Consider the following 13,460-nt stretch of genomic DNA (forward strand, 5'->3'; position numbering starts at 1 on the left):
CACACTAGTCATAGGTGACTCTATAGTCAAGCACACTGATATCCCACTCACCAGGCTAACCAAGGAGAAGGTCACTGTCAGCTGCCTGTCGGGTGCCAGGATCTGCCACATAACCCACGCACTCAGGTCACTCCACAACAAGTATAAATATGACTCTGTGATTGTCCATGTTGGTGTAAATGACCTGAGACGTACCTCCCTGGTCTAAATGAAAAGAAACATGGAAGAAATCTCCTATCTTGTAGCCCAGGCAGGTATGACCCTAGCCCTGAGTAGCATCCTGCCATCAGCCAGAATGATACTGCAGTACAAGGACAAAATGATTGACTTAACAATTGGCTAAGCTTCTAGTGTCATTCTAAGGGGATCCAGTATCGGTCTGCCTAGGACGACATGTTCGACAGACCATGATGCTTTGCCAGAGATGGCCTGCACCTGTCACCCCTGGGATTCTGGATACTGGCAAAGACTCTTGCCGCCCCTATGGTGCCTTTTTTAGGCAAGGTTCAAATGACAAATTCACCACCATAACAGGAACAGGCAAGCAAAAACTGAGGGTAATGCTACTCAATGCTAGAAGTCTAAATCTCAAAATGCACTCACTCGAGGCACTCCTTAAAATGGAGAACATTGATGTCTGTGCAGTGACTGAGACCTGGTTCAAGGTTCCAGAGAGCACCTCTACATTACCAAGCTATAACTCATATCACACTTTTCAGGCCATCTAACCTGGACCGGAACACCAAAGGCGGAGGTGTGTCCATATTCATTAAGGATATCCACACCTCCAGGCTAGTTGCTCAGCATAATGCAGCCGAGGTTATCCAGGTGCAACTAACTCTGGGCAAAACTGGAATCCAAATTGTAGCTTGCTACAGATCCCCCACTATGCCCCAGGATTCCCACTCCTCTTTTCTTGATATACTGGAAAATATTAGGGTTCAACCAAACACCCTGATATTGGGCAACTTCAACTATCCCACCATTAACTGAGAAAACTACTCATGTACCAGCTGCTTCGCTCAGCGCTTTCTGGAATCCATAAATTTCAATGCCCTGGATCAACTTATCCACACCCCCACCAGGGGCAACAATATCCTAGACCTAGTCATTACCAATGTGAGTGACCGGTGTTCCACACCTGAAGTCAACTCCTCATTGGTCAGATCCAACCATAAGCTAATCACCCTAGATATCCACATCCCGCCCCCACCCCCTATTAAGGAAACCACGGTAAAAAATGTCTCCAATGCTAACTTCATGCTTTTTAAGACAGAACTGGTGAACTTCATGACACCCATGCAGATGGACAATACAGTTACAACTGCTGAATCCTACACAAATGCACTCTATAAGCACTTATGAGTGCATGGATCATGCTATCCCATACAGAACTAAGACACTATCCTCCAAAAAATGGAAGCCAGTTTGGTGGTCCCCTGCCATAAACAAACTCTACAACTGAAGGAAGAAATTGTTACAAAAGAGAGTAAAATCCCATGAGTGGAGGAGCTCCCTCGTCAGCCTCAGCAAGAAGCTGAGATCCCATATAAGATCCTCCAAAGCTAGCTATGAAAACAAGATTGCCACTGATTCTAAGGGCAACCACAAATCATTCTATGACTATGTCAAGAACCTCAATGGCAACACCCAGATCTGCTCTGAGTTACAGCACAATGGCACAAAAATTACAGAACCAACTGATATTGCGAACATCCGGGCAGATAGGTTTAGTGCTAACTTTACCCCCCCCCCCACCCTCTAAAGGGCCCATATCTATACAGGAAGAATGCTGAGTCCTGTAATTACAACTTCACAGGTAAAAGCAGCACTCTCTAAAGCCAAAAGCACAGCATCCATGGGACTGGACAACATCCCAGGCTGCGTTTTACATGAACTTCAGAATGAACTGGCTCCCCACCTAAGCACCATGTTCAATCATAGCCTCACATCAGGCTTTGTGCCCACTGAATGGCACACAGCAACAGTTATCCCACTCCACAAAGGGGGAGCCACCACTGATCCTGGGAAGTATTGCCCTATTAGCCTGACGAACCTGGTCTGCAAGGCCATGGAACGTATCATCATGGAATTCATAAACAAAGCCATTGGTAACCTCCAAACTCTGGACCCCACCCAGTTCGGGTTTGTGAAAGGCAGATCTTGCCTCCTGAACCTGGTCGAATTCTTTGAGGCAGTCACCAAAGCCATAGACAATGGTAAGGTGGTTCATATAGCCTATCTTGACCTCGCCAAGGCTTTCAACACCATCCCTCATTATGGAATTATAGCTAAACTCACTAAACTAGGTATAAATCCCTATGTTACAAGATGGGTTGCCAACTGGCTCATTGACAGAACCCATACTGTAAAAGTTGCAGACTCCAAATCTGACTTCAAACCAGTGACAAGTGGAGTACCACAGGGTTCTGTCCTGGGACCTCTCCTGTTTGCTATCTATGTTTGTGAAGTACAGGCTAATACAGAAGGCCTCTGGATAATGTAGTTCGCAGATAACTGCAAAGTAAAAGCTATAGTCGAGTCCCTAAATGATGTGGCCATCCTACAGAAGGGCCTCACTGAGACAGATGCCTGGTGTCAGAGCCATGGCCTCAAGCTCAATGCCAAAAAGTGCATTGTTATCCCCTTTGGTAAAAACTCTGTATCCATGAACTACCACATAGGCGGCAGTCTTCTTAATGTGTGAGACCTTGGATCCCAGGTGGACAGTAGTCTCTCCTTTGATAATCACATTGCCACAGTAGTCAGGAAATCCTTCTACATGGCACACCTCATCACAAAAGGGTTCTCATCCAGGAAAAAAGAGGTCATTGTTCCCCTCTACTCGACACTCATTAGACCCATTATAGAATACAATGCCTCTTTTGGGATGCACCTCACAAGACATCTGCAGCAGCTGGAAAGGCCACAGAAGTACCTCACAAAGAGAATTACTGGCCTCAAACAGATGCCCTACACTGATCGTCTCAAAAAACTCCAGATTTACTCTGTAGCATATCGCCTATTCAGAGGTGATCTCTGCCTAACATATAAAGCTATGTCAAACCCAGAGCTGTTGGACATGCTACACCTAAAGAAATCCCAATCCCTCTAAGCTACATGCTCTAGGGACCTAAACCTTGTCACCACAATAAACAGGACTTGCTGGAGGGATAGATTCCTGTCTCAGACACTTCCCATACTCTGGAACAAGCTACCCATCTATGTCAAGCAAAGTTCCTCATTAACACTCTTCAAGGAAAATCTTGATGAGTGGATGGGAAATAGAAAATACCCCCCAAGGATCACTTCTGTGGCTCTGCTCGACAGGTGCACAGGAAATTAACTTTCTTGGGTTGGCGTAAGCCAGAGAATTTTGTTGGCTAGGCTTACTTAGGCCCTTGGGCCTAGTATCTACCTATGAACCTAAGATGGTATTCATACTGACTACGGGAAATTTGGACAGGGAACTTTCTTTTGAATAAGCGCCGTGGGATCTTTTAGATCCACCTGAGCTACCATCAACTCAGTCAGATAGGGCTACTGTTTAATGTCTCGTCTGAAGGATATTAATTAGGCAGATAAAAGTTACAATATAAAAATGTAAAGACAGTGTTGTATGCAGGATAGCTATTTCTGTAAGTAAAGATAGACGCCTGTTTTATAAGCAGATGGCTGAATATATTGAAACAATACTGCTGCTGATTCCAAAGTTAATTTGTGAATTGTTTGTTGTAGCCCTTTATTGTTTTAAGGAACTCAAAGCGAGTATGGGCAAGACTGTTTTTATTTCATGTTCGAGTGTACCAAGGAATGGATTTTATAGTAAATGTTATGATAATGCATACATTTGTTGATTTATTCTAAAAACTCAGACAAACACTAGCCTAAAGTATGAAATAAATCACTTGGAAATGGTTTTCTTCCCTGCTGTGTAAACAGTGTAAGTTTGTTTGTAGTGCTTGCCTAACAAGAGAAGCTTTGCATTTTCTGTACCACTGCCAATTCCTCATCCATAGGAAGTGTATGAAAACTGCCCAGCATTGCCATTTATGAACTTGAAGATGGGTCGAGTCTGCAGTGCTACATAACTTATTATGATACATTGACAACAGTGGCTTCTCCCCATTGTATTTTTTTAGCATTAAAATATCAAGTATATGCTTGAAAGGGCAGTTAAGCTTCTGAGCAGATAGAAACAGTTCATGCCTCAGGATGGGGCTGCTTGCTTGCTTATCTTGTTATAACTTTGCCACATCTACAGCCTTATCTTGTTATAATTTTGCCACATCTACCATTAAGTAGTTGCAAAACACTTTAGTCTAGCAAGTTTTTTTCCTCTGCATTATTATTCTAATTGTGGTGCGTGCTTTCATGACTGTTTGCTGTCTTTTGTCGCAGTTTAACAGGCCTGGCTCAATGGTGATCTTTATCATTGGACAATAGCTTCTTCTTTTGGTATACTACTCTTAACTAGACCCTTGAAGATTTCTAGTAGTGGCAAATTGTTTCCAAATTTTCATTAAAACCAAGCATTTAATTTAATCTGTTGTGATACGTGTTTATGGAGTACGCAGTTTTAAATTGGGTATATATGGAATTAAAACAGCAATAAATTACTTACTAATGCAGCTATGGCATGGCTGTAAATGAGTAATTGTATACTTAAAAAAAGAGTGAACTAGACTGGAGGAAATTAACAGAAAAAAGCCATTAAATAATCCTGTCCACCTCATATGTTGCTGAAAACAAAGTTACAGTAAAATAAATCGGGGAATTTGATAAAACCAATGATTCTAGATTATATTAAAGGAGACCAATATATTTATTAGAAAGAGGGAAGGACCTCTTCTGTTTAACAAAGTTCAGGTGCTCACATGTATTTTTGCTGAAAATAGCAAATCCCTGAGAATCCATTTCTCATGGGATCAAGACCTTCACCCTCCATTAACACACACTACAAATGGTTGGACCCCCCCCCTGCCTTGTAGATATATTCACTTTTCAAGAAAAGATGTTGCATAGTCAGCACTCTGATGGAAGACAGCTGCCTCAAGTTTAAAAAGCAAGGATTTTTTTTTCCATGCAGACTTTTGAACAGTGTTTCTGTGTACGGTAGAGCTCTATATGGGCATATTAGGTATGCAAAACCCTATACCTATGGGTTCTGAGTTTGCAGTGTCACTCAATGGGTAAGTAACTATTAGTTGTATAGTAAACCTGTCTGACATTTTGCAGAAAATAGGTCATTAGAAAATAGGTTGCCATGTTATAGCTTGGCATAGTAGCCACCTTTCTGATAATTTGAAAGCCTGCTGAAGCCAGTTGGTTTTGTGAGTGATTACTAAACTCTTAGTTGCCTCCTGATCATAATTTTAAACTGATTTTCTTTCCTTTGTTGTTGCAGTCTGTCACGGCACTTCCAACAAACTGAGCCTACTGGGATCACCAAAGGAACATTACGGTGCGATCAAACGAATTTTTATGAACTGCAAGGTGATACTGGGTAACCTGGAACTAACACACTTGGAAGAAGGAGTGAATTTATCATTTCTTGAGGTAATTAACTGCAGTGTTGTAGGGAAGCTAAATGAATCCAGACCCATCACACCCTCTGCTGGCAGTAGTTGATTAAGAAAGCTAGCAAAATGTGTTGTATTTTACTATACAGACACAAAGACTAGGATGGTACATAAAGCCCATTTCTCCAGATTAATCCTGTTTAATGTTTCTTATCATTATGATTTCTTTACACCATCAGTATGCACCAAGTTTCTGGGCATGCTGTTCCAGATGCTTTTTTATTTGTTCCTTAGAAAACAAAGTTCACCTGTAGCACTAGCTCTCTACTTCAATCGGTTAATGTAGTAATATTTTATATTTTTGTTGAAGTTTGCATATACAGCTTTGTTCCATTTTATCTTGTGTAAGTCGTAGACATGCAAAGGTGTTTGTCTCGTGTTTTTTTTTTTCTTTCATGCCATTAATGTCACTGTGTCAGAGCAGGTTTTCTTGTACATTTTACCCATCATCTCAGAGCACTGCTATTGTTTTTACATTGAATGCTCAGCATTTATTCCTTTCTTGTAGATGTACTCAGCAAGAAATCACTGGGAAATATTTTGTACCATAGCTGTTGCAGTCATGTGACTGCAGTTTCACATTCTGCAATTTTTTTTTTTTTTTTTAACTATGGCAGTAGCAACTGATACTTCAGGGAATTCTAGGTAGCTGTTTACGTATCTGACTGCATTTCTGGAATTAGAAAGTCACCTATCAGAAAATAAGTTCTCAATAGCTTAATTCACCCATACTGAACCGAGTTCACAGCTGGAAATAAGTAAAGCATGAATTATTGTACTTTAAACAAAAAGTGTATCTATTATTTATTTTGTTTCCATTAATAAAACAATTGTTCTGAGGTACATTTATTTTAATCTTTTATTCCAGAGACCTAAATTGCTTGTCTGAAATTCCCATGGAAAGAAAGTTTATATTAACTAGCACTAAAACAACTTTGTCTCTTACAAAGTACAAAAATACATTTGATCATCGTCTGTTTGCTAAGAATGTGTGACACTAATTGTAGTAACATCTGATGAATTTATATTTAATAGTCTAAGATGTTGCTTAACTGTAATTTTTTTTACATCCCTTGTATTTTGCAACACGTACACCAGCCTGTACAAAAGAAACACCACATTTGGCTGTGTCTTCCCAGCATACCTCAGAAAGCTAGCACCACATATTATGATTTGTTGACATTTATTGATGATGGTATAGTGCCAAAACTCTCTATCATTTATTTTGCTTTCAAAATGAAATGTGAAGAAATGAATACCAGATATTGCTATGTGTTGTAATCAACTAACAGGACACTGCTACTGCCACTTTAGTAATGCATTATTGTACTGTGTTAAGTCTGAACGGTCAAAGAATTGGGAAATAGCAGAATGTAGTATATGCATCATGCTTTATTGCATCACTTTTTATCGTGCATGGTTAATCAGTTACTGTAGATGCTTATGTTTGCCAAAATAAACAGTAGCAATTTAAAGACTGTGTTGTTTCATATTATGTTGTATATGTTTATAGAATTGCTGACCTTTTTAAATTAAAATATCTGCACAGAAGCCATTCAGTTTTGCTTATTTGTTACATATTGATGAGTACGTTATTCTATTTGGGCATATTCTCTGTAGAGTATAACAAAATGGAGTATTTCTCTATGGTTTACAAACAATTACAAAAAGTTCTGGAAATCATTGCAAACATATGAATGACAGAAGTGCTGGAAATGAAACTTAACACCGGTAGAATTAGTAGAGACTGTCCCTACTTACAGTGGAATAGAAGCAAATGACCTACGGACTTCATGATTCAAGCACTGTATATATCAGCCTGATTTTATTACAGATTCTTAGTCAAATTCAAGAAAACTGAATACAGTTCTGTATAATTAAATATATGGTTGAGATGTGAAACATTCAGTGGAGCCATATCCTAATACTCAGTGGCATGTACAGTTAATAGTTTGTCATAATCAGTATAGTTCATGGATTTAACACTGTGGCAAAAAAGAATGTCCCCAAGACTTTAGTTGAGGGATGATGAAGTCACAGGAAGTTGCACCTGTTTTTGTTCATTCTTGCAAAAGGGCAGTTGCTTAAATTATGGCTAGGTGATCCCATTTGCAGGTTTGAGATTGTCTGTGGGTACTGACACTTGGATTGAAGAGTTCACTACTCTTTAAATCTCTGACTGAGCCCAGTGGGAGAAAAAAATAAGCACACTGCACAGCCATTTACTGCCAATCAGGGTTGTGTTGTATTTTAGCTAATGCATGTCAGCAGCTGTACAGGGGCTCTTCAGACCCTCATAATTGTATTCTGATCTGCACATAATCTCTTGGGAGTACAACCCAGCCCCTGTATTGTGCAAGTGATTTTGAGGAGATTGGTTCTGCTACTGTTGGAGTCTTGTTGTTAAATGGACCTTTCTATGAGAAAGAAGTAAAATCAGTTGTTGTATCTTATGATGTGCCGTAGTTTGAGGGGTTGAAAACTATACATTTCTCAAGTTTTTCTTTTTGGAAGGCATGTATGATCTTCCCATAATTTCTTTCATCTGCGTGTGAATCTTGGACTCTGGAGTGGAAAGTTGGGCTGCAAAATGTATTGACAGGTTGCTATTCATAAACATCGTACACCATGTTACAAGCTTGGTTTGCTGACTTTACCCCACCGTGAAGCCATTGTACTGTATGCATAAAGTAAATGTTCCAGCCATTACCCTTCCTGAACATCTACTGATAATTAAGCAAAATGCATCAGAGTAATGGTTGGTCACAGTGGGGCAACGAATGGGCCCTCCCATATGCAGTCTGATGTTGCTAAAGCTAGCAGTATTGTGGGTTCTCTGTACTGGACATAGACATGCATGCAAACAACAACAACAAAAAACAATTCCAAAAACAGTGCTGCCAGTAGCACAAACCCTACTGGTAGTGGAGTCCCCTGTAATGCAGACAACACCAGATCTCCTCATTATTATAATATCATACTGACTTCCAGTCTGCTGTTATGCCTGTGGGAGTAGAACTCTATTATGAATCACTCTCAGACAAGATGGCAGTTCATAGCACCGTGGTTCACTATAGCTTAGGTAGTGATATATTGTCCTTTCCTAACTGGATAAGTGAGTATATTTCACATAGTGCAATTTACCATAGTATTGTACTATCAAGTTGCACAGAACTTACCCACATCCATAGAACACCGCAGTGTAGTAGGTGGTGTGTGCCACTCATGAAACCAGGATGGTATTCATATGCTGCTATATGGACCACCGCAATCCATGTTCATGACTCAAGGTAGTCTGTGGTCATGTACAAGAAATAATGTGCAAGCTGTATTTACAAATCTGTGTACTATGAGTAACCAGAGCCTGCTATTTCATACTTACTACCTTTTCACTGCATACTTTAAACCACCTGCTTTCATATCCTGTCACCTATGGAATAGGCCTTCTGAAAAACAGCATACCATAAAAACATATACAAAGCATCACCTTACCTGATTCCTACAACCTGTAGTTTTTCCCATTGCAACTATTATTTGCAAAAGCAAATGATATGTTAAAATGGACTTGTATGATAGTTTGGTTTAGCCATGTTATCATATCACCTTATGGATTTGTACACACAGCAAAAATAAATATATAACATTTTCCTTTATTCATCTCTTTTAGTTTCTACTTTAAAGGTACGAGTGGATGAAAAATATATTTCTGGTATTATATTTGTATTATTTTATTTTATATTCTTAGGTAATGGTTGAAAGGATTCTTTTGACCATTTGGATTGCTCAGTACTCAAATAACTAAGAAGCAACATAGCATAGCAGTTATCCCCAAAGAGCGCTGCTATGCATCTCTGCAAATAATGTCAAAAATTCAAAAACAGTGTTTAAGCCAGCCAGCCATCAAAGAACACTGATTCATAAGAAGTTACTAGGCTATTGGCCCTGTGGCCCTTATAAGCCTAGACAAGAGTTTAACCCATGTTTAGACAAGTCAGCACCCGATGCCCCTGTCCAGCAGGTACACAGGTGGAATTCCAGGGGTGTATTTTCTGTTTCCCATCCAGTTATTCAGGTTGCACTTAAAAAGGGATAAAGAGGTACTCTGCTTGATATGGAGAGGGAGTCCATTCCACAGATGCGGGTGTCTCTGGGATAAAAATCTGTCCCACCAACAAGTCCTGTTCATGTCACAGACCAGGTTGAGGCTGCACGTGCGGGTTTCACGAGTGGAGCTTGACTTGTGGATATGCAGCAGTCCCATCAAGGTGGGTTCCGAAAATGCCTTGTATGCCAGACAGAGATCACCTCTGAGGAGTCTGTATGAAACTGAGTAGAGGGATAGGGCTTTTAGCCTATCTGTGTGCAATAGATGTTTGAGGCCCTGGATTCTCCTGGTGAGGAACCTCTGTGGTCTTTCCAGCTGCTGCATATACTTTGCGAGGTACATGCCAAAAGGGGCATTGTACTCAGTAATGGGCCTTATAAGGTAAGAATACAGGGATGTTATGACCTCCTTGTCCCTGGATGAGATGCCCTTACTTATGTGGTGGGCCATGTAGAGGGCTTTCTGTACAACAGAAGCAACATGGTGGTCAAAAGTCAGGTTGCCATCAACCTGGGTGCTCAAATCCCTCATGACTGATTGCGTGCTTTGGAAGTTATTTATGTAATAATTTGTGGGGACATCACTCTCCCCAATGGGGATGATGATGCATTTTTTGGTATTCAGCTTGAGGCCATGTTTCTGGCACCAGTCATTTGTCTGGGTGAGACCCTTTTGGAGGACATCCACATCACTAGGGGAATTGATGCCAACAGCCAGCTTGCAGTCATCTGCAAACTTGGTCAGCCATAGCTCACTGGTTTTGGCCTGCACCTCACAAAAGTATATCACAAATAAGAGGCCCCAACGCCACTTGTTACGGGTCTACTGCTTGAGGTGGCTTCCCCTATTTTGACTAGTTGGGTTCTATCAGTGAGCCAATTTGCTATCCATATGGTAACATACAGATTGATGCCTAGTGCGAACGTTTATTTATTATGCCCAAGTGGGGAATTGTGTAGAAGGCTTTGGCCAAGGTTAAGGTAGGTTGTGTGCACTATCTTCCCCTCATCCATGGCTTTGGTGACTGTCTCAAAGAAGTCGACCAAACTTTACAGACATGACTTCCCCTTGATGAAGCCAAACTGTGTGGGATTGACTGTTTGGAGGTTGCAAATGCCCTTGTTAATGAAGTCCATTATAATCCGTTCCATGGCCTCGATATTTTATTCATATACCTTTCCACCAGCTCAGGTGTCCAGATTTCTCTAAAAAACATCAAAACCCTTAGACAGTCTAACACTAATAGGATGATTGTTCCATGATTTTGACAGTTACAGCTCTAACTTTGGCATTACCCGACTTGACTACAAACTTCATATTTTGTCTATGAGTTTTAGTACATCTGTTGATCACTATGTTGTACATAACTTACAAAACTTGGTCATGAAAAATTTGGTGCTATCTTGTAAGTGCAGTTAGTATTGTGAAAGAAATTATGGTCATAATTATTATACAATAAATTAATACGTAGTACTGTACTTGTAAACTACTTCTGTATTCTGTTATGAGCAGCATAGATGTGGTATTAATAAAAGCTACTAGAAAGGGTATGTAAAGTAATAGAGCTAAGCAAACTTAAGTTAAACAACTAAAACTAAGTGTTTTAATATGCTGAGATAGAAGGCAGTACAGAACAAGTTAAGCTACAACTGCAGTATGTAAGACGTGATACAAGTCCTAGCCATGTGTGTGCATATATGCACTGCTATTTAAGGTTTATTTACAGTTCTCTTTGGTGTATTCAAAGTGAGTGTGTTACTGTTTATAAATTATGATAAATTGCTAACATATCAGCACTGAATCTGTGTTGTACTATGTCATACTATCTCTCTCTTACTGGTCTTGCCTATCTGCTGCCTTAAAACTCTCATTTTCTTACTCATATTTTCTTACACTATATTCACTCACTGGTGTAGGGTTCTATCCTATCTGCTCCCCCAGAATCCTTAATTTGTATAACTTTCTGAACCTTCAATTCCTTCCTTGGGCTCTTTCCACACTCCAGCTTTCACTCACCATCTGTCTCACAAATATATATAGTACCTTAATCACTTTCTCTTCTTCCTCCCCTCTCAAACATCGTGTAACTCCAGTTTTTCCCTTTTTCTAGGCCCTATTCTAAGACTTGCAAAACACCTACAAACAGGGAAGTGCCTTAAACCTTGATATCAAGCAGAAACAAGTTGCATGTACATTACTGTAGTACTGACCTGATCTAGCCATTTGTACAGTGTACTAGTACCAGCTGCAGCACATGACCGTGACCTCCCCCCTCCACTTTTATCTTTCCTTCTGTATTACTAAGCTGTGTATGGTCCGTACTCGTACTGTTATCTTAGATCAGTAACCTAGGATCTTCCATGCCTTATTAAAGTGAGCTAACTTTTTTTACTCATGGAACAGTATTTAGACAGTAGCATGTGGTTAACAGAGGTGAAGTGTAGTCTAACTCAGAGCTACCCGCAGGAAAATCAGACAGGAAATCAAAGAAACACCCCAATTACATTCTAACATGCACCTTTCTCACACTGCCTAGCAAGCAGATTGGTTTGACTACTTTAAAAAGTAACAAACATAAGAAATAACAAAGCAAAACCAGGGAAATCTTACTGATATGATTTGTGGGTAATTTCCACCCAAAGGTTCAACCTGCCTACACTGTTCGCCCTCGCTCAGCTCCCCTACCCTCAAATTCCACCCACCCCCACTATCCACGTCTTTATTTTCACCCAACCAATCCAATCTCAACTAGCCACCTACACCTCTCTCTCTGGTAAACCTGCCCCAACCATATAAGTAAATGGGTCTACATTATAACATCAAAAGTTTAATGGTTCGAATCACTAAAGGTCGACCTTTAATGATCGAACCATTAAAATTTCGAATGTTCAGAAAAAATAAACTAAAAAAAAAAAGGAAATTCTAAAGCCCCCCTGCACCCCCCACGTGGGGGGGGCTGTGCCACCCACACCCCCCGCTACTTAAATATACCAACTCTGAGACCGCACTACATTGAAGTAAATGGAAATCTCCCCGTACGGAGATTTCCGTTTACCCATTTGATGTTCTGCACCTCCGCTGTTCTCGTGTAGACAATGTCTGATTCGACATTGTCGGCTTTCGAGAATATAATAGGCAACCAAGTAAACTACCTTTACAGTAACATTCATCTGCAAATCTTATTATTCATCACATTCTTTACCCTGCACATAAATTAACCCATTTTAAACTCCTTTCTTTCTCTCCTGTACAACCAGCTCACTATTCTCCTCCTACTACATACCCCTGAGTTCAGACTGCTCTTCCACTTTTTAGACAACAACATGTTAATCATTCACTGCTCTATTCTCATAACCCTCTCTGTCTTAACAAAAGTAACACCCTATCAGTGCAAGCTTAACTTCTACACCCAATAAATCTCCCCTACTACCCAACCAGCTATAGTCAAAATCCTATATACTCAAGATATCCCCATCTATATTCAACTTTACATATAGAACTTGCTCCATTTGTAGTACTCCACCAAAATTATATTTACAAATATCTGTGCAATATGACAAATTGATATTCAGATACCTAGAAACAATCCTACACATAGCCCTGTAACACTAAAACTATTATTGCTAGAATCCACGTAGTCTCCACACTTCACTAGGCATCCCCCATGTTCACTAACCTTAAAACAAACTTAACTAAATTAAACAGCAGTTACAACAAAATTTGCAACCAGTCTTCCCTATCAATCTCATCACTACCAGGCCTTTAAACAACTG

At 40.1% G+C, this 13,460-nt stretch overlaps 1 protein-coding gene across 1 annotated transcript in view; it reads left to right on the forward strand.

The window, feature by feature from the left end:
* The window catches only part of EGFR (epidermal growth factor receptor), a 1,653,396-nt gene that overhangs the window by 776,871 nt on the left and 863,065 nt on the right, over positions 1-13,460 (forward strand). Inside the window, exon 2 of the mRNA XM_044064990.1 lies at positions 5,408-5,559. Within this exon, the coding sequence (XP_043920925.1) occupies positions 5,408-5,559 (152 nt within the window). The remainder of the gene's footprint in view (positions 1-5,407; positions 5,560-13,460) is intronic.

Source organism: Protopterus annectens, chromosome 3.part0, assembly GCF_019279795.1.
Source record: "Protopterus annectens isolate FY-2018-M chromosome 3.part0, PAN1.0, whole genome shotgun sequence".
NCBI classification, from domain to species: domain Eukaryota; kingdom Metazoa; phylum Chordata; order Ceratodontiformes; family Protopteridae; genus Protopterus; species Protopterus annectens.